The sequence below is a fragment of the Quercus robur genome, chromosome 9, assembly GCF_932294415.1.
Source record: "Quercus robur chromosome 9, dhQueRobu3.1, whole genome shotgun sequence".
Taxonomy (NCBI): Eukaryota; Viridiplantae; Streptophyta; class Magnoliopsida; order Fagales; family Fagaceae; genus Quercus; species Quercus robur.
In genome coordinates this window covers 40,786,140-40,807,887 of record NC_065542.1, presented here as the reverse complement: position 1 = coordinate 40,807,887, position 21,748 = coordinate 40,786,140, and the positions used below count along the sequence as shown (strand labels likewise).

General features: G+C 34.4%; 3 protein-coding genes across 3 annotated transcripts; all 3 read right to left on the bottom strand.

Annotated features, from left to right (window-relative positions):
* Positions 1-3,207: 3,207 nt before the first annotated feature.
* LOC126698369 (uncharacterized) lies at positions 3,208-7,192 on the bottom strand. The gene is made up of 3 exons (XM_050395538.1): positions 6,792-7,192; positions 3,722-3,861; positions 3,208-3,622 (listed from the first exon to the last, which is right to left on the bottom strand). The coding sequence occupies exons 1-3, from the start codon at positions 7,177-7,179 to the stop codon at positions 3,275-3,277; spliced, it is 876 nt and encodes a 291-aa protein (XP_050251495.1). The 5' UTR covers positions 7,180-7,192; the 3' UTR covers positions 3,208-3,274.
* A 1,684-nt stretch (positions 7,193-8,876) lies between these two features.
* Positions 8,877-11,703, bottom strand: LOC126698368 (uncharacterized). The gene is made up of 5 exons (XM_050395537.1): positions 11,534-11,703; positions 11,327-11,425; positions 9,913-9,983; positions 9,690-9,752; positions 8,877-9,610 (listed from the first exon to the last, which is right to left on the bottom strand). The coding sequence occupies exons 1-5, from the start codon at positions 11,607-11,609 to the stop codon at positions 9,347-9,349; spliced, it is 573 nt and encodes a 190-aa protein (XP_050251494.1). The 5' UTR covers positions 11,610-11,703; the 3' UTR covers positions 8,877-9,346.
* Positions 11,704-14,345: 2,642 nt separating this feature from the next.
* Positions 14,346-18,007, bottom strand: LOC126698367 (deoxyhypusine hydroxylase). The gene is made up of 7 exons (XM_050395536.1): positions 17,691-18,007; positions 17,350-17,483; positions 16,960-17,195; positions 16,735-16,873; positions 15,918-16,044; positions 14,781-14,899; positions 14,346-14,703 (listed from the first exon to the last, which is right to left on the bottom strand). Exons 1-7 carry the CDS (start codon positions 17,863-17,865, stop codon positions 14,671-14,673), a joined length of 963 nt encoding a protein of 320 aa, XP_050251493.1. The 5' UTR covers positions 17,866-18,007; the 3' UTR covers positions 14,346-14,670.
* Positions 18,008-21,748: the final 3,741 nt, after the last annotated feature.

The window sequence follows — 21,748 nt, the reverse complement described above, 5'->3', positions numbered from 1 at the left end:
AAGGCCTCGAAGAAGTCGGATAGGGCAAGTGAAATGACTGCGGCCCTAAAAGAGTACAACGCAATGTCTGAACGTAGGTATAGTGGTAAACTCGACAGGACTACCGGTTCATCCGACCAATTCGCTCAATCCTTTGTAGGGGGTGATCCTTGTTCACTCACCAAGGCAATGGACGTGCTGAACACGTATCCGGATCTGAGTAATAAGGCCTACATCAAGATGTCAAAGGTTTTGCAGCAAAAGGATAATAGGGTAGTGTTTATGTGTATGCCGGAGCATAGGAGGAAATCTTGGATTGAGGACATTCTAAACCCGGAGGAAGATTGATGATGCATTGTATCACCTATGTCTAAGCTATTTGGTTTTTATGTACTATGGATTCGGGTTGTTCTATTTACATTTATATTATGTTTCGTATGGATAATATGAAGGTTTATGTTATTTATGAACTTGGGATGTTTGGTTTGATAGGTTTCTATTTCCTATGTAAGTGGTCTCTCATAACTTTGTTGAATTAAATGCTGATGTGTAAATTGTTAAGATTTACATATTTACTTTTATATCTCTCTTTACATAACCTACTTGAATAGTGTGTTTGTGCTAATGTATAGGTGACTTATGGCGTCCGAAAATGACTGGTGGCGGGCGATCCAAGAGTATGACTTTGATGATGCATACTTCAACAACGTTGGTTCCAGCAATGACTGTGAACTTGATGATGGTGATTGGACCGATTCGGATTCCGAACGTGAAGAAGAGACAGAGTTTAATTTAGTGAATCCTATAGTTAGGGAGATGTATGCGTATATGTAGCGGCATTATAATAAACAACCAATGCGTGCTAATGCGTTGACCGGTAAGGCGTATATGGACGAGGTCACTGAAGGTAACGCTATGAACTATTATGAGATGTTCCGCATGACACCTGAATTACTGTTACATTTAGTGGATGAGTTGGCTCAACATGGTTACTTGAGGGACGGACGTGGTGAGGTGAATGCCACTCAGGCCGTGGCCATGTTATTGTACATACTTAGACACAACACCCGCTTTAGATGTGTTGCCGACAGGGTTCAGCACTCAACAAAAACCGTGTGCCGGCATTTTCGTAAGGCGTTGCAAGCTGTTCACCACTACGCGAAACATTTAATTAAACCTGATCAGAATGTCACAGGCCTCCCCGAACATCTTCAAGTAAACAAGTATTGGCCATGGTTTGAGGTACAAAACATTCTCTTACTTAACTAACTGGACATAACAGCAAAATAATATGATATTTGATATATGCTTGCTAAGATTAATGAAAACTTTCATGTGTAGAGATGTATAGAAGCAATTGATGGAACGCACGTGAGTGCCCGACCTCCTGCAAATGATACTCAGGCATAGAGGGATCGCAAGAGCCTTATAACAACTAATGTGCTGTGTGTGTGTAACATGGACATGCAGTTCACATTTGTCCATGGTGGGTGGGAGGGCAGTGCGAATGACTCAAGAGTTTTCGAGGAAGCAATCAGTGACCGGAAGCATGGATTCCCATAGCCACCAACAGGTACTATACTGTGACTTTAACTAAAATTACTATGACTTTAACTAAAATTATTTTATCCTCCACGTCTAAGTAGTATGTTTATGAACAACTTAATTACGTGCTTACTGGTTGTGTGTGTGTGTGTGTGTGTGTAAGGTCGTACTACTTGGTGGATTCGGGTCTACCAATTGGCACTAGTTTTCTCCCCCCCTCACAAGTCAACTAGGTACCATGTGCAGGAATTCAACTCAAGCGGTAGACAGATAACATCAAAGAAAGAGTTGTACAACTACAGGCATTCGTCCTTACGGATGGTTATTGAGCGGTCCTTTGGAGTGCTGAAAGCCCGTTTCCCCATTCTGAATTTAATGCCAAACTTCAAGCCAATTAGGCAGCGGTACGTGGTTATTGTGTGTTGTGCTCTACACAATTTCATACGCATGAACAATCGGAGTGATGAATTGTTCAAAACAATAGGAGAGAGTGATGGCGAAGGTAGTGCGACTAATGGCGAAGGCAGTGGAGATGTTGGAGCATCAACAAGCTCAGCGACCCAAAGACATGTACTAGAAATGTCAAGTGCATCAAAGTGAGCGATGGGCCAAGTTAGGGACAATATCACTGACACAATGTGGAATGATTATGTTGCTCGTGGCAATGTGAGATGATTATAAGTATTTTGGGTTTTCAGCCTAACTTGTAATTTTACTGTACTATTTTAGGTCTGTGTAATTTGGAATATTATGTACTTTTGGTTTATAAGTATTTTGGGTCTGTATAATTTGGAATGCTTTGTTATTGTTAAGGGTGATGTTTTTGGTTCGGTAGCGAAATTCAATAAGGCAATTGAGTTGGACCCTCGTCAAAAGGCATGTAGGTTGCAGGGATTTTTTTTTTATAATGCATTTTTTGTGATTTGGATTTGTATTTGTATTATTTGTTGATTTGCACTCTTTAGCAACCAATATATTGCAACAGACCCGCCCACTAAAGCTGTGAAAACCATCCATCCAAGCAGCCATGATACACTTAAATATTATATCTACATCAAATAAAGTTTTTGCTATTAACTTAAAGAGGGAATTTTTTTTTTTTTAGGAAAATAAGTGTACTTGTTTTTTTTTTTTTTTTTTTGAGAAACATAAGTGTACTTGTTGATAATCTTAATATAGTTTAATGCCTCACTTATACAAGGTTTGTAGATTTATTTTTAAAAAAATGGAATAGAATCCATTTGAATAAGAAGTTACTAATCGGGATTACTTTTGGTTTTGTTGTACAAAATACTTTCATATTCAAACCAAAACCAGTAAATAAGAAAGAATATCTTTACTTCATCACTTAGATCATAAAGGATAACATTGACTTATTAGAAAAAAATAAGAATAACATTCGATTTAGGAATTAGGATATGTAGAGGGGGAAGTGCTAAATTTGCCCCACAAATATACGCATCAGTCATAAATTTGCCCCACAAAACTGAACACATCTGCACAAAGCACGCTGCTTCACATTTGTTTCATCCAACTTTCCCCAAGATCACCTCATCATTCCCCACATCATTTAACAAGTATATAGTAATCTAGAAATATAGCAGGATACACTATTGCAAAATTTTGGATCATAACAACTAGATAGCTGATCAAACTCTTCTCTGAAAAAAGAAAAGAAAAAGATGATCCAACCAAAAAAGGAAGCTTAAATATGAAAGATATTTACATTACACATGTGATCGTCAATGGGTCATGGCAGACACAGTTGTGTATGGTCATAGCCCCTAAAAGCAGTAGAGAATACAAAATAAATACCAAGCATAGTCCAAGAGAAAAATAAAGCTAGCCTATACTTGTAGACCTTGTCTTCAACAATTCGGAGTGCGAGCTTAGTTTTTTCAGCCTTGCGCTTTGCTATCCTTAGGAGCTCCCGTGCTTCTGCTTCCCTTGCATGAGCCTCATCCCTTTCATTTCTTGCAGCTACGGCCTTGGCCTTATATCGGGTAAACCTTTCATGGACAAGTGGTGCTGTTGCACGGCCACGTGGGCATGTGTTCTTGTCCAACCATTTGAAGAACTTACATGCCTGATCGGAGTCCTGCATACAACATTGAAGGCATATAAAATACGGTTAGCAAAGATAGTAAGAATATGACAAGTCAAATATGTAATGACAATAGAATCATGTAATACTAACCGGCGACCACTGCTGACATCCATAGAACCTCCTACCAAAATTACGGGTAGATAGGGAGGTCCTTCCCACACACCGATCCATATCGCACATATGGCCACTAGAAGTGGACTCATAAGTAGTGGCAGAAGACATATTATAGGCTGAGAAAATGAAACTTATGCAATAAGTCCAATAATAACACACTAGCAGAAGACATATTATAGGTATATTTAATGTTCAATTAGCCTCCAAAAAAAAAATTAAACTTGGTCATTATTAGTCTCTTCTTACTCGGAGATGAAGATGAGAGAGAAATTTCTCATCGAATGAATAGAAAAAGTACAGCTCTACTTATATATACAAGGAACAGAGCAATGGAATGAAACAAAACAAAAGGAATTAAAAACAAGCTTTTTAATTTTAACCCAAATCAATTTCTTGTACTACATTTTTTTGGATTCTCAATATCAAAATTAGCCTAAATTCTATTTCTTAATGACCAAAGAATTGAATAAATCACAAAAGAATTGAATAAAATGGAATTAAAAAATGGTATGCCTCAATAAGTGTAAGTAGGATGCAGAATGTATATCCTAAATTCCTCATTTTTTGAAAGTTCTCTGATTTTCAAAATATGAAGGGCTTGTTGTGAAAAAATTTCTCAGATTTGTAGAGTTAACAAGAAGACAAATAGAGGATTAATCTTTTTATTTATAGAAATATAATGAATGAGTGTTTCTCAAAAAAAAAAAAAAAAAAAAAAAACACGCATGAGATCACGCATGGGAAAAGCTGCTTTATACATGGAACTGTGCTATAAGCTACAATGACTCAACTACCCAACCTATTAGGGCTCCTGACGACTGAAAATAAACTCTAACGTTGCAATAAGTAAAAGATAACAATAAGTCAATGACAATACCAAATTCTAACTTTAATATAACAATAGTATATTAGTAGATAAACTCAAATACTAATGGCACCTATTATTTCACACACAACTTAGTTGTTGGCTCCTATTATTTCTCATCATCGCACTTCGATCTTCTAGTGCTACCTGTATGGACACCAACTACACACATACATGACCTCTTCATAGAAACCAACATGCTATGCGCTCCTACAATTAGTCTAATGGACCCACAAGAGAAGAGACCATGATAGAACATGAGGCTAGATAATGTGGTCTTAAAAACATACCCAATCTCAACAATACAATTTGAATTGTTGACCCAAATAGATGATAAAATATTAAATTGACCAGAAAAATTTTTATTCTTGAAGTTGCAATTTTTTTTTTTTTTTTTTTAAAGTCCAAACTTTGCCCCCCCAAACCTTTGGCTCTAGCTCCGTCCCTGCCTATAAAGCTCAAAGGTTCTTTAACTAAGTTGTTCCAGGCATTCCCACAAAAAAAAAAAAAAAATCAAGTATCATATAAAAATAAGAGGTGAGAAACCATCAACAGATCACATGTTCTACTTCCCACTATGAAACCAGCAAGATGCTGTCCTGCACTTCACAAGATACTGCCCTGCCACTGCTCTTACGAATTACTTACTCAGTGCCTCCATCACTATCATCAATAACAATTGTGACAATGGATCACCTTGACATAAACCTTTAGAACTAAAAAAAAAAAAACAAAAAAAAAAACCCACATTTCCATTCAAGCTGCCATTAGCTTGAATCAAAAACCTAATTGTAGAAATGCAACAAATAATCCAATTCGTCCATTTCTCTCCAAAGCCGCACTGTTTCAGCATGTAAATGTGAAAGTTCCAATTAGTATGGTTGTAGACTTTCTTCAAATCCAACTAACTTAAGTTCCAATTAGTATGGTTGTAGACTTTCTTCGAACCTCATATGATTCCCATTTTTCTTTGTTTCTAATGGTTGAGAACATAATTTCCAAACCATTTTTCCATCAATCCTAACTTATCCTTTCTTATATCTTTGTTTTTGAGCCTTTACCTCAACAAGTTTTTACCATTTCCAATACTTCAATCCCAATGGACCTTTAAGATTCATAATTCATAGCAAACAAAATCAACAGAGCAAACAAAATCATAATTCATAATTCATAACAAACAAAATCAAACAAAGTAGCACCACCAATATCTACAGAGCAATTGGTTGGTAACAAGAACAACCAGCTTAATTGAAAAAAAATAAATCAAACAGAGAAGCACCATAAATTAGTTCCATAAATTATTTAAAAAATAAATAAAATAAACCCATAACCACGGGAGTTCAGTAGATCAAACCATTGAAGCAAACCGGCATACTTCAAACAGTGGGAAAATGGGTTATTTAGAGTAACAAATAATATCACTAAAACATAATTTTCACACAAAAGCAAACATGAAAATATATGAACATCTATGCAAATTATTAACAAAAAAAATTGTTCAAGGATCTGGGGATTCAATCTCCTGCGAAAACATAAACCCATACCCATTGCCAGCTTCCAATCAAATACAATATGAACAATACCAACTAATCACTAGCATTACAAACTTGCTTTTGTATATAGCAAACAACGTAACCAAATAAAGTAAATTATGTAGGTGTCCTGTAATAATGATTTTATTCACTCATTAAAACAGGATCCAAACACCATTAACAGTTCTAGAAAATACATTTATAGCTCGCAATATCAACAAAGAATTTAAAAATTAAAGTGGGTATTTCTATTCAAAACCATAAAGAGTAAACTTGGAGAGCTACAAGCATATAGAGTATGCAAACCAATATTTACAATAAATTCAACAAGTCAGTCCATAGCTCCTACATCAAAAAGCTTCTGACTTTAGTCTACAATAATTCAGTTATTGTCTAAAACATAAAAATAGCACTTTCCTATGTTTTCCCAGGTACCAAACAAAGATCAGAGGGCTTTTTCCCACAAACACAAACAATATTATTATTAAAAGTATAGAACAACTAGCAGATCTACAAATTAAATAGGAAAAAAAACCCTTTCAGCAACAAAGATATTTAAGACACAACAGTTAAGGAAATAAAAACGAACTTCATAAACAAAGTTTAATAAAGGAAGTATTGAAAAGAAAAGAAAATGAAAAAGGAATACTTGAGCTGAGCTGAGTGAGGGAGGGAAGCACCGTCTTGGGTCGGAGGAGATCGTCCGTGACAAAATGGGGAAATGGGTGACATTGTTGTTGTTGCTCGTCGGCACCGCTGGGAAATGGGTCACGACGGAGGAGATCGCGCCGCTGTACACGTTGGAGAGTTGGGTTCATCGGTGATGGTCCTGATGAGGCGAGAAAGCTTGAGAAATTTTTATGGGTTTGGGTTTCCTCGTTGGCGTTGCTGGGAAATGGGTCATGACGGAGGAGATCGCGCCGCTGTACACATCGGAGACTTGGGTGTTGTTCACTGGTGATGATGGTCCTGACGAGGCGAGGGAGGTTGAGACATTTTTCTGGGTTTGGGTTTCTGCTTTGGGAGAGTGAGAGCATCCACAACCGGAAATCTCATCACATCCTATTTTACCATCCCAAAAAGTTACTTTATCCATTATAACATACCATTTTTCAATACACCCAACATCCCAAAACTCTATTTTTTTTACCAGTTTATTTAAATATTATTTTTCAAATATTTCTCTCTCTCTCTCTCTCAACCTCTGGCACAAGAACAGATAGGAAAAAAAAAACCGTTAATTACTTATTTTTTTACTTCAGCGCAATATTTTTTTCTGTCGCGCTGAAGTAATTGGATGAGATATCCTATCGTCAGCGGCAATCGGAGGAGATGTTCATCGTTGGCAGAGGCAGAAGTGGAATTAGTTTTACCGTCGGTGGCGGTGGTGGAGGTGGAGGACCGAGTAGCTCCACCAAGTCGGTGGTAGTTGTTGATAGCAGCGTTGTTGCTATTGTAACTGTAACCGTTACTGTATGGTTGTGGTGAAGATGAAGAAAGTGAAGGCAAAGAACAACGGTTTCTTACCGAACTCACTCTGAATCATATCGTCGTGCCTCAAAACAGTTTCCACCAACACCAGCACCGTCGCCTCCAGGTTCGCTCCGCCGGAGCTTTGGTCGCTGCTTCCATTTCCTTATCTTCTTCCGAGGATCACAAAGATCAGGTTCGTATCTCTTTGATTTTTCGTTTTCTCTGTGTAAATTTTAGTCTTAATTTGATATAAGCCTCAAATTTGGTTCTGAAGTCCTGAGATTGTATGGGTTTCGGGTTTGCAGAGGGGAGAGTAGAACGAAGTAGAGGGAAATTGGAGAGAGAAAGTGAAATGAAATGAGAGAGAGAGAGAGGAGAGAGAAGAAGCATCAGACAAATAAAAAATTAATTTTTATTATACAATACTGCTACAGTACCATCTTACATATAAGATGGTACTGTAGCAAAATTGTAATTTTTTTTGCAATGGGATGGTTTTACAAGTCCAGCTGTTGGGGTTTTTAAGGCTTAGATGCTAAATACTAGTGACATATGACATTTGCAAGTCCCACTGCTGATGCTCTGACAGGGCTGAAGGGGAAGGGGAAATGAGAAAAGAGAAATTTTGATGGGGATGAAAATGTTCTGCAGGTAACAAAACAGAAGTGCTCTGACACAGTAACAGGTGTGGGGTCCATGAATAGTGTGAAAAATATTGAGCGATAGAAATTGGGTGATGAAGGCAAACGGATGTGAAAAATTGAGTGATGAGTGATGAGTCATGAGTGATGAGTGATGGAAATTGAGTGACGGAAATTGAGTGATCAAATTTTGTTGGCCAAACAGGCTCTTAAAATATGTTTTTAGTTTCCATAATTCATCACTCAAAAATCATAAAATTGAATGATGGAAACAAAAACTGGAAACAAAATCCAAACGGACTTCTCAACCATGGACCCCACCATTTTTGAGTTATGAGTTATAGGAACAGAATTATGAGTTATGAAAACAGCAAATCTAAATAGCCCATAACTTATTTGTTAAAACAAATTTAAGTATAATTGTGTTCATAAAAAGTAAGTTTTTAAAAACGCTACACAAGTAAATAGATTTAATTTAAAAAAAAATAAAAGTTGTTGGAAACGCACTTGCCATCTCTTCATTGCCTACTTGAGGATTTGAATTCATGTTGACAACTGCACCCAGGGGAAAAACTGAAATGGTACAGGGCATCTTTAAAAAAAAAAAAGGAGAAACTGAATTTCAAGAATTGGTCCTTAAAAGGAGCTGCAATGTTATGTTATGTTATGTTTTATATATATCACACATATACACGAGTACATGGACAGTGGGGAAGTAACAGCATTAGATACTACCTGAAAACATAACTACATACTCGATCAAATTAAGAACATTATCAAAGACAACTTATACAATACACAGACAAGTGACAACCCATAGTGCCCCTTTTTCACTAGATGCCTTGTCTAAAACTCTACATAAGAAAAAAACTCTCCACATCAGTTTTCTTTACCATTGTTTCGCTCAACACTGCAGTAATAAAATTCTAAAACATTCCCAAAATCATTCACTAAGCTCCCTTCCTAGTCAAGTCTTCGACTCCTGATGCAACCATTACGATAATTTGACACATACCTAAATACTTGTTTCCTTCAACTACATCTCATAACATTCATTCCGGATTCCAACTCCATTTACTGGACAAAGTTTTCATGATAGCTCAACAATCTTCTGTCGCTTTTCTGATTGATTGACATCTACACTCAAAGAATGGTCTTGGCTAGACTTTGATCTTTTAAGATTCACAGGAAGGCATGCTTCACCATCATCATCATCATTATCACTGCTATCTTCTGAATCTGTCCCGCTATTGCTAGCAGCCAATGGAATCACAGGGTGACAGCCAGCAATTGCAGATTCAGCAGCAGCAACAGCCTCAGGGGTATGAAGATCAGCAATACCAAGCATCAAATCCTTATATTAAGAAGCACTGAAAAGATCAGTTATGATATCGTTGATTGCAAAGTTAAGTAGGCAGAAAGAGAACGCTTACCAATTCAATGATTTCAGATTCATTTCCAGTGAGCACTTCGATATCATAGTTCTCAGAATTGTCCTGCATTTTGGTTATAGATATAAACAGGTTAGAAGTAAATAGAAAATTTAAAATTTAAAAATAAAAAAAATAAAAAGAAAGAAAGGGAAGAGGAAGCATGAATTAGAGATTAAAGGAGACTCTATGTAATTCAATTAAACATAAAATATCAAAACACAACCTTTCCACCATCTTGAAGCCTTTCATTAGCCTCTGATATCACTCCTAAGAAGTCTTTAACTTTTCCCAAAACTGCAGCAAAGGCAAACAAATTAAGCACAAATTATTAAAGAAGCATCACTGTCTCATTCCCTTCAGTTTCTTTTTCAAAAAATAAAAACCCCTATTGCATGTTGTTGCAAAATTCATATTTTTCATGAAATATCAAGTACAATGTAGAAAGTGAAAGTTTGGTGCTGAGCAGCTCACCATTCCTACAATTATTTGAATAATGCCTGTAATGTTTTAACTTATCCTTCAAACTGTATAACAATGGTTAACATTTTTAAAGGAATGGGGAGGTAAAGCTTAAAAGCCCAAAAGGGAGCAGGTTGCTAGCTCACCCATTTGTCTGACAGCACTAACCACCCAAAACAACAACAATAACAAAACTTAGTCCCAAAATTTTGGGGTCAGCTATGAATCACAACAGACGAATCAAGTTTGGCCAAACATATTCTTCTCCATCATTCTATCTATCTAAAATAATACTCTCTACACCTTCTTTATTAACAAGTCCTTTTTTACTATGAACAACCCAAAATAACAATCACAAAAAATCAACACATGCATATGACAGTAAAATTTATGCATAATGCTCCATCAAAACTAGAAAGAGATCTAGTGATGATAACTCTATTAGGACCAATTTGGAATTTGCAAGGAATATCTTCTTTGTTCATCAATTCACCAATTTAAAGAACTTAACAATTATGTTTTGCTTGTAACAAGAGAGACCCCATGTTATCCTCTAGAATCATCTTAACAGTAGTAAACAAAGTTCTAAATATTCAAAACGCAAAAACTTGTGACCAACAAATCATCTTGCAGATATTAAACAAGTTCAAACAAACGTCATACATTATGGAAAAACTAATAAGAATATTTGTCTTCAATGTAATCATAGCTTTTGGTTAACGCTAAGCCATTACAAACATGTGTGTGTAAAAAAAAAAAAAAAAATTACCAGTGACATGCCAAATCTCTTACATGTTTTGCTTATTAACGGCGCCACCAGTGACAAGCCAAAGCAAATAACTCAAATTATGTCTATCTGTCAAAACAAGCTCATTCCAACTTCACTAAGCCAGAATTTGTTTACATAACAGTAAACTGAGCAAGGAATAACGGTTCCACATTCAAACAAGACAAGTGATTTACAAGGAGGATTTGAGTAGAGTATCAAGTAAATAAATAATTACCCAATACTTATTTTCATTTTTTTAACAAAAACCAATGGCCTAGAAAACCATTTTGGGGAAATAGTGCTGACTTTGCAAAAGCAGATAAATAAAGTCTAAACCATTTTGCTTGTAATTCAGTTTCATAATGCATTCTAATAATAAATTCAGAAGAGAAAGATGGGTAGTGGGTACCTTGGCTTTTGGGTACAGGGGCAGTAACGGGCTTTGCATCAGGAATGGGTATCTGGGGTTGAGGAAATGAGTCTTTTTTACAAACGAGAAGTGTAGACTCTACACAAAATATTATACATCATATATACTATAAAAATAAAATAAAAACAGTCCAACATATATATATATATACATATAAAAAAAGGCACCAAAGAGAAAGAGAGAAACCTAAGGCTAAGGGTGAGGTAGAAGGATTGTTGTGCTTGTGCTCCAAGTGAAGAAGGTCTTTGCTTGTATTCCCCATATCTCTCCCTCTAACGGTGAAGTTTCAAAGAATAGGGTTTTCCTAAGAACATTTCTTTTTTTTTGCTGAATCCTAGGAAGATTTCTTTTATCTATTTTAAAATAAGGGTTCTTCTAAAAAAATAAAAAATAAAAATAAAATAAGGGTCACAACAACAGTGCCCAAACCCATCAACCCAACCCCGACCCGTTTGATATAATAATCGATTCTATGGCCGAATGGGCTATATATAAAAATAAAAAAACAGTTTTTTTTTTTTTTTTTGGGGACCGTTTTACTTTTGTTTGACTTCTCAGTTTTTGCTATTATTTAATACATATTCTTAAATTAAATTTAAATTATACTCTATATTTAAACTTTCCATTAAATTTGTGTAATAATTAAAATAAAATTTTCTAATAATATCATAATTATTAAATTTTCATATTTTAAAAAATGACAAATTTTCTACAAAATTGGTTGTAGGCTTAAGCTACAATCTAACTAAATCTTTTTATTGGAGGTGAAAATATATATTTTTATTTGACAAATCTGCCATTGGATTACATTTTCTTCTTATAGTCTCCGTACTTGTAAAATTTATATAAAAAAAATTAAAGATCAATAGTTATGTCATTAATAAATTGTTTAAAGTATAAGTTTTTGTAGTTTAAAATTATGCATAATCTTATATATCATATAATAAATTATATCCGATTGATATAAAATTTGACATGTGTATTAAAAACGTAAAGAATATACAATTCATCGGTTAGATTTTCAAAATATGTAATAATATTTATTTTATTAAGTAAGGTTGTAGCCAATTTTGTAAAACTTTGTCCTTTAAAAAATAAAAACTATTAATAGCTAACATAATTATCGTATTTCATTTTTATATAAATAATAAAAGAGAGGAAAAATCATAATTTGTTAAATTTTACTGTCGATTGCACGAGTTACTGATTTAAAATCAAGTGTGACTTTTGAACTGACATCACCATATTGTGTCATGTTAGCTTTTCAAACCTCACACTTTTACAAATTACATATCATTATAATAATTTATATTATTTTAATTGATTTTAATTTCTATTTTATATTTAAATAAAATTTTCTAATAATGTACACAATTATGTTCATTTAGTTTACACTTTTGTTCAAACAATGTATACTCTTTTTCATAGAATGCACACAATTTTGTATATTCAACTAACATAATTTTTCAAAGAATCTATACTATTCTTTATATTCCATATTTAAAATTTTTCATACAATGTACATAATTATGTACATTCAATGTATACCAAATTTCAAAGAATGTAAACAATTTTGTATAACAATGTATACAAAATTTCAAAAAATAGGCTTTTACATTCTCAATCATTTGTGAAAAAAAAATTCACACATAAATTGTGTGTGTGTATATATATATATATATATATTTTAATTGTGTATATTGGTTATATAACATTCTGTTTCTTTGAAAAATTATGTACTTTTAATGTACAAAATTTTACATTCTTTAAAAAAATTATGTACATTGAAGGTATATAATTGCTTAAAATTAAAAAAAAAAAATTAAAAAATTATGTACATTTTTTGAAAGTTTGGATATTGAATGTACAATTTTATAGTCTTAGTAATTTGTAAAGAAAAAAAATGATCATATATAAAAAAAAAATTTAAAAAATAAAATAAAATTGTGTAGGTTGAATATAGACTTATTTATATAATTGTTTATATAAGAGCATAATGACAATTTACTTTTTATCTTTCTACTTTTTCATTTGCTATACCAAATACACATGAATAAAAGGATTTTATATAAGGGCATACAAAAATCAAACATCTCTCCATGGCCTTAGGTAACAAAAGGACAAAACTTAACCAAGATTATCACTCACAAGAACAAAATAAATTTACCAAAAAATAATACATCCAGCAGCACTCATCTAAACCACCATGACAGAAAAAGTAAAAGTAGAGAGTTTGGAAAATTCCGTTTGGTAGAAGAGTTTGAGTAATGTTGTTTATAGTTTTTTGAAATACGTGTGGATAAAAAAGTATGTAAAAATGTGTGTAATGTTGTTTAAAAACTGAAAATGTGTTTTTTAGCTACTCTACCTAACAGGCCTATTTGTTAACATACACGGACAGAGATGCTGGTTTAGCTAAACTCATTAGCTAGTTTTTTTTTTTTCAGTTTTATGCATAAGAGATTCTGGAAAAATCCAGTAAATATATAGTTTTATTCATCAATAGGTGCCCTTATTTATTATGAGAAACCATAGTAAAAATAGGTTGCTACAGCATCTATTTCATGATAATTGCAAAATTGCAGTGCAATACTCTTTTAAATTCTTTAGACCTTTTTCTTCAACTACTTATGTGCTTATTCACATGAGGTAGCTCTTTTGCAAATATTTACATTACTAATAATAATAGGCTCTAATTAATGGGCATTGGGTGCCTTTAGAGTATTTGTTAATAGACAAACTTTTGATGCAATTTTTATGAGGAATAAAAAAACCTGTCAAACAAGTAGTTACTTTTAATCTTTTCTCATAAAAAGTTTTTAAAACTATTTTGTAAATCAATGCCTCTAGGGCATCTGTTTACCGTTTCCATTTCAAAAAAAAAAAAAAAAAAAAAAAAAAAAAAAAAAAAAAACTTTTGACCTTAAGAAGGTTACAATCGGCTGTCTACAAGAGATGAAACAACAGTGCCAACAAATGGTGTCTTTAACTCCCAAGAAACAATCAAAAACGCTATTAAGCTATAAAGTACTGTCAACAAACCAATTGAAGGTTCACAAGCATGTTCTTGCATAGAGTCCCAGGTAGAGTAGTGATACACTTACGAACTCAGATCAGTTCACTGAGTATGGTCATAAATTAGCAGAACAACGCAACAAAGGTCAAGATTGTGTAATTCTCTGACATTCCTACTTCTTTCCTCACTTATTTCCTTCCCAAAACTTCATGCTTGCTCATCATTAGCTCATACTTTTTCATATCGCAGCTCATTCTTCAAATATGTGCATAGATGCAATGACTACTTTGTCAAAAATTGTAATAATTTAATGCACAAGGGGAGCTTGCATGAAAAGGTACTGCACAGATAATAGTTGTCAGTCACTTTTGAAAACAGACCAATGTTTTAAATATATTTCAAATCTAGAGAGTATACCTCAAATGATTTTCCTAATCTTTCAAACTCAAGCATGCTTAGAGCAACTTCACAACTTTGTGAGACAATAGGCTCAGGGTCCTTTGCAAATTCCTCAAGAAGTGCTATACTTTGGTCATCTACGAATGTGCAAAACACAATAACTTAATTAAATGACCCAAAAGTGACACTAATACTATATCACACTCACAAAGTATATTATCAAAATAACTGGTCCAATAGTGGGCCACAAAACGTTTTCTGGCCCAGCTATACCTGCTGCCTCAGCAATAACAATCTATAGATTGCCTCTAGAGTCCCACCAGGAACTGTGTAAAATGGATGAGGTGGGGGGCTTAGCATATTGGCAAGGTGCAGGAGTAGACACCAACAGAAAAGGATTGATGATAGGAACACTTGTTAAACTGGTTAGCACAATAGTGAGAACAAATGAGGAAGGGTGCTAAAATATGCCATGAGTTTCCAAACACAAGAAGAATAGTGAATCCTGGTGTTTCAAGAAAAGAACTCTAAATTCAAATAAGAAAAATATATTTTATGAAACAAATTCTAAATCTTAAATAAAGGTCAACAATTTCCACATCTTTCCCGAATCTCATCCAACCTTAATCAATTTTGTACATTTTTTTTTTTGGATAGGTAAGAAAAAATATATTAAAAAAAAACTGCTAGATGCAAATTAGCACCAGCATATCAAAAGTACAAAAAAGATGGAAAAGCAAAAACATAAAAATACGTTAATTACAAAGAAAGAGAACTAAGGAATAGAGGAAGAGAGTCACTAGATGTGAGTCCCCATTACTACACATTACTCTAACAGTACAAGCATTTCATGTTAACAACCCAGAAAACATCTCTTCTACAACACTGACACACCTCTTTTTATCTTTTTTTATTTTCCTGAGAGCAGACATACCTTGTTTCTTGATATATATATATATATATATATATATAACAACTAATCAACTAGATTGAAATCAGGGAAACTTTTTCATGGGAAACACATGCAGGTGTATTCAATACAATGCTCAACCAAAAACAAGCCCTACTTAGTTTCTGAAAAATGTCCAGTTCTTAAAGCATTGTGATAATAGAAGTCACATGGCACACTCACGGATTAATATCAAGTGGTCATACCTGCAATGGAACCAAGAGCTTCAGCAGCTTCATGTCTAACCATGGCGTGCTCATTCAAATCCCTGAGTATATTGGAAAGTGCAGCTGAAGCAGCTTTGTTTTGCAGTTGGCCCAATACATAGGCCACCTGAAAATTACAGTAAATAGCAACATTACCAACTTTTGAAAAATGAAGAAACACCCAGAAGTGGGAGCAGATTCATGTCAGACAAGCTGTAAACAACTCTGTGCCAGACTAGGCATAAATCCCCCCCCCCCCCCTCCCAACCCCCTCTTTTCTCTTTCCTCTATTTAGAAAGAGGAAAAGTTGAGACAAATGACTTTGGGTACAGCACTTGTCACAAAATCAGTAAATCCTCATAAATAATCTTCATCAATTCTCCTGGAAAAATAATCTAACCAAACTTTTTTTTTCCTTAATAGGATGTCCTATTTTAGATTTAAAAAAGTAAACCCAGCAACTCTATTACAGTATTACCTCCCCCATCGATATGTGAAAATATTGACCTCCAAGTTATTATCATAAATGACTAGTTTGCAATCCTCAGCAATGCTTAAATTTTCAAAGGAGCATAGACCTAAACTGTTAATTACAATTTTCACATCATCTTCAATAAGAAGCTTCTCATAGCCATTTTAACTAGCTAAGATTAACACATTTCTTAAAGCCATACTGTAAAAGAAAACCATATGAAAATTAACCATATAGATGTAAGAAACACTAACATTATCAGAAACCAAATGTAACTATTAACATTTTCATTACACAAATCAAATCAATAAAAATACTAAAAAGATAAGAGGATACTAAACAAACCTCATGTTTCAGTAGAGCACTTTTTGAATGCAAAGAATCGATTATTGCAGAAACAGCATCATCTCCACCATGATTTCGAAGTGCAAAGAGAGCTGCATACCTCTCATACATGCCTTTTTCTTCATCCAGAAGTACTTCCCTGAAGTTAATTAGAGCCAATTCATAAACCTAGCACAATAGGCACAAGTAAAAATACTTCTAGCCATAGCCAACAACGAAATAAACCTTAGTTGATCTACGGAAGAACAAGAAGAAGCTGGTGCAGCAGGATCAACTGACATAAAAGGTGATCTTCCTTCCGTGGAAGATTCACCATTTCCGCCATCATCCTTTAATTGCTCAATTCGGTTGAGAGCCAATTCACATGTTTCCCGCACCTCCTGAGCCGGGTCTGAGACCAAACTATTCTTCAAAACAAGAACATTACTCTCCAACCCAATTGCACCCAATGCTTCCGCCGCCTACACAATTATAATAAGATTACACACTTTGGAAGTAACTTAAGTACAGTTCTTAAGGTACTGCACATTAATTCCCCGGTTAAAATTTGACGTAGCCATGTGTTTGAATTTAATTGGGGACTCAAAATTCTAAAAGGAAAGAATTGGAATTTACTTCGTGGCGAACAATGGGATGCAAAGAGAGATCATTGAGTAGTGCTATCAAAGCCGGGATAGCTTCGGCATCTTGCATTTGACCCAATGCAAATGCAGCCTCATGTGCTAGCAAATTTGATGAATCTCTTGTAGCTGTAAAACGGGTTAAAGTTCAAACACACATACATAGCTATTGTGTGAAACCAATACAATTCCATACATTAGCATAAAAATAAATAAACAAATAACTCTAAGTTCATTATCATATCATATCATATACTAAGTAAATAAAGAAATTGAAGCAAACCCATGTACCAAAAATCCCAAAAGAACACAAATTTTAGCATTTGAGACACTAACCTCGGATAAGGGCGTTGCGAGGGGAGGGGCCTTTAAGGTTACGGAGAGAGAAGAGGACTCTGAACCGCTCCGAAATCGGCTGGGTCGGGTCGCCCAACCGTTCACAGAGGAATTTCTCCATTTCGGGTGAGCATCCGAATCCGTTGTTGTTGCTAACTTCGTCTACAGAACCCATGAATTCGCTTCGCAGACTCTCTCGTCCCGACTCGCACGCAGTTTCTGGAATTGGATGCTCTGGAAACAAATTAAAACCCTCCAAAAGCAAAACCCCCCAATCTATGTGTATATTTGGGAAAATTACAAAATTTTGACCTTACGCTTTCAATTTTATCAATTTACTCCCTAACTTTTTTGACATAGTCAAATAGTATAATATATATATTTTTATATTTTTTTTTTCCATGTAACATCAACAGCTAATTACAACACTGTGTCAGATTTAAAAAACAAACCCAAATTAAAATTTTCACACGAAATCAGCTTTTATTATTCTGGTTGATACATCACATTTTTTTTCATCAAAGGAGTAACAACATAAACTAATAGCTTGTTTCCCATAAAAAAAAATAAATAAATAAATAATAATAATAATAATAGCTTGTTTGGATGGATGAGGTGTAAAGAAAGAATAGAGTAGAGGGAGAGAGAGTAATTTTTTTATTCTTTTTTAAGTCCCTAGAAAGAGTAAGTTAAATTACCTTATTTGGATTTTTTTAAGGGAGAGATTTGAAAGGGTTCTAACTACTTCTAAATTTCTAATCTCTCATTTTTAATTCCTTCAAAAGAGAGAGTCAGTAGAGCATAGAAATATTTGACCAAATGAGTTACCAAATTTATCCTTACCATATTAACAAAATTACAAACTATGAAAATGTTAAGGTTATATTTTGTAACAATTTTTGTTTTCTATTTTCAAAATTTTGTTTTTTAGAATATAAAAAAAAAACAATTTTCTTGTATTTTGAAATAAAAAATATGTTTGGTTAGTTGAAATTAAAAAGATAGTTTTTTGAAAAAAAAATACTAAAATATGTTGTTACTAAGATTTGAACTCTAATGCTAACTCATTAAATAAGACAAATTCATTAAATTAAATGCATGTTTTCATTGATTTTTAAAAATTAGAAACTGAAAACAGTCTTTTGCTTCAGTTTCCTTCACAAATTGAGTTTTAAGAACAATTTTTATTTTCTGTCTATTTTTAGTTGCCAAACAAGTTTTTTAGTCTCAAAAATAAAAAATTGTTTTTGAAAACAGAAAATAAAGAGAAAAAACAATTACCAAATATACCCTAATTATTCCCCTCCCCCTTACTTTATTTTAAAAACATCTAAACAAGGTGGAGGATAACTATTCCCCTCTACTCTCCTCTCCACTACTCTCCTCTCATCTACTCTCATCTCCCTCTAAACTTCCAAACATAGCATAAATTAATACTAACACCAAAAATGTTAAAGACCAAATTGACATTACACACTTAAAAGATAAGGACAAACTTGATAATTTATCCTATTTATTTTGAGTAATGCTAAAGATACAAACTTTTTGCAATTTTTTTTACAAATTGTTGTGGTGAGTGATTATTGATAAATGAAAAAGTAACATTAATGGTATACATAAATGAAAACCAATAAAAAGTTGGTCATATCAACATTTTGTAAAAATGTTGTAAAATAGTTTTTGGTTGTAACATTACTCATTTATTTTAATTGAGTAATATTGATCCTTTTATTGTAGGTGCTCAAGAATTTTTGCCTTTGGCTTTGGCTTTGGCTTGATTGCCTTGCCTTGCCTTGGCATGAATTCTTGTTGTCCCACATTGGAAAGATCTCTTTCCTCTTCATGCCTTATAAGGCATAGGCATGAAGAGGAAAGAGATCTTTCCAATGTGGGACAACAAGAATTCATGCCAAGGCAAGGTAAGGCAATCAAGCCAAAGCCATAGGCATGAAGAGGAAAGAGATCTTTCCAATGTGGGACAACAAGAATTCATGCCAAGGCAAGGCAAGGCAATCAAGCCAAAGCCAAAGCCAAAGCTAAAGGCAAAAATTCTTGAGCTACAAAGATCCTTTTATTGTAGGTGCTCAAGAATTCATGCCAAGGCAAGGCAAGGCAATCAAGCCAAAGCCAAAGCCAAAGGCAAAAATTCTTGAGCACCTACATTAACCACAAGTCAATTGTTAGTAAACTATTTTATAAAAAAAATTGATACAACTTTTATGAAAAATATAAAAAACTGTCAATTAGCACAATGTCATACTCAATTTTGGTGAATGGAGAGCTTATGGGAGATATCAGGCCATCAAGAGGACTAAGGCAAATGGACCCTTTGTCTCCTTATATTTTCTTGTTATGCTTGGAAGGGTTGAATAGGAAGGGGCTTCTCTTTATGCAAAAGGGGTCCAAAAATCTCACATTTATTTTTTGCAAATGATAGCCTGTTATTTTGCAGAGCTTCTTTGTCAGATTTACAAGTAGTTCAAAATATTCTATTTTTGTATAAAAAAGCCTTAGGCCAATAGCTTAACCGTGAGAAGACAACCATCTTTTTCAGCAAGGCAGTGAATAAAGAAACAAACGCCTTAATCTCCAATTATTTAGAAGTACTTGAGGTGAAAGAATACAAAAAATACCTTGGCTTACTAGTTGTGGTGGGGAGGAAAAAAAAGCCTTAACCATATAAAAGAAAGAGTGTGGTGTAAACTCCATGATTAGAAAGAGAAGCTTTTGTCCCAAGTGGGTAGAGAGATTTTGCTCAAAGCGGTGATGCAAGCGATTCCCACATTTGCCATAAGCTGTTTCAAATTACCTATGGACCTTTGTGATGAGATAGAAGCGTTAATCCAAAAATTATTTTAGGGGCAAAAGGGTGAACAAAGGAAAATTTGAAGGTGGGTTGGGTTTCAAATATTTGGGGAAATTTAATGATGCAATGTTGGCGAAACAGGTTTGGAGATTACTGAAGGACCAAAACTCCTTGTTTTTTCGGGTTTTCAAAGCAAAAATATTTTCCTACAGGGTCGATTTTTGAAGCTTCAGCAGCCAAGGGTTCCTACACTTGGCAAAGCATCCTTAAAGCCCGAAAGATGATTTTGATGGGTATGCAGTGGAGACTAGGGGACGAAAAAAGTATAGATATTTACAATGATAACTGGCTGCCAAGGAAAGGGTCTGCTAAAATTGTTTCTCCACATGTGCCTACTCTACAAGGAGCCCTCGTAGCTGCCCTTATCAATTCAGACACAAGGACTTGGGACCAGAACTTGCTGCATCAAAACTTCTTGAGTTTTGAGGCAAACCGTATCAAAGCCATCCCACTGTGTTGGACTAATTAGAACAATTGTCTAATGTGGCCGGCCTGCAAAAATGGTGAGTACTCGGTTAAAACAGGTTATCAGCTTCTTTGTTAGGTTGAAAACATTAGTGCTGCATCAAGCTCAGACACAGGAACAGTTCTGGAAACGTATTTGGAAGCTCTGCATTCCGAATAAAATAAAAATTTCCCTATGGCGAGTCTGTTCAAACACATTACCTACAAAGGAAAATTTGAAGAAGAGAAAGATCCTAGATGATGCAAAATGCAGTGCATGTCTCACGGTTCAGGAGAATACATTCCATGCTATTTGGGGTTGCGAGATGCTTCATTACATTTGGACCCCCTGTTTCAGCTGGATTTGAATTGAACATCCTTGTGTTCGAGATGTACAAGAGCTAATTCACTTGGTTGGGCAGTGAATTCACAATTTAGAGTTGTTTGCGGTGGTGGCTTGGTTTATTTGAAACCATAGGAACCATTTAAGGTTGAAAGAGAAGGGGTTGGCCACGGAAATTTTTTTTGAAGCGACAAGAACATACCTCTCAGATTTTCAGTTAAAGATTTTGAAGACCACAACAAAGCCATCCATGGGAAATATAAAATGGAGACCCCCTGCGAGTGCAATGTATAAAACAAATTATGATGGTGCAATGTTCACTGAATCGGGGGAGACAGGTATCAGGGTTGAAGTTCGAGATGCTAGGGGAGAGGTGATTGCTGCATTATCCGAAAAAATCACCTA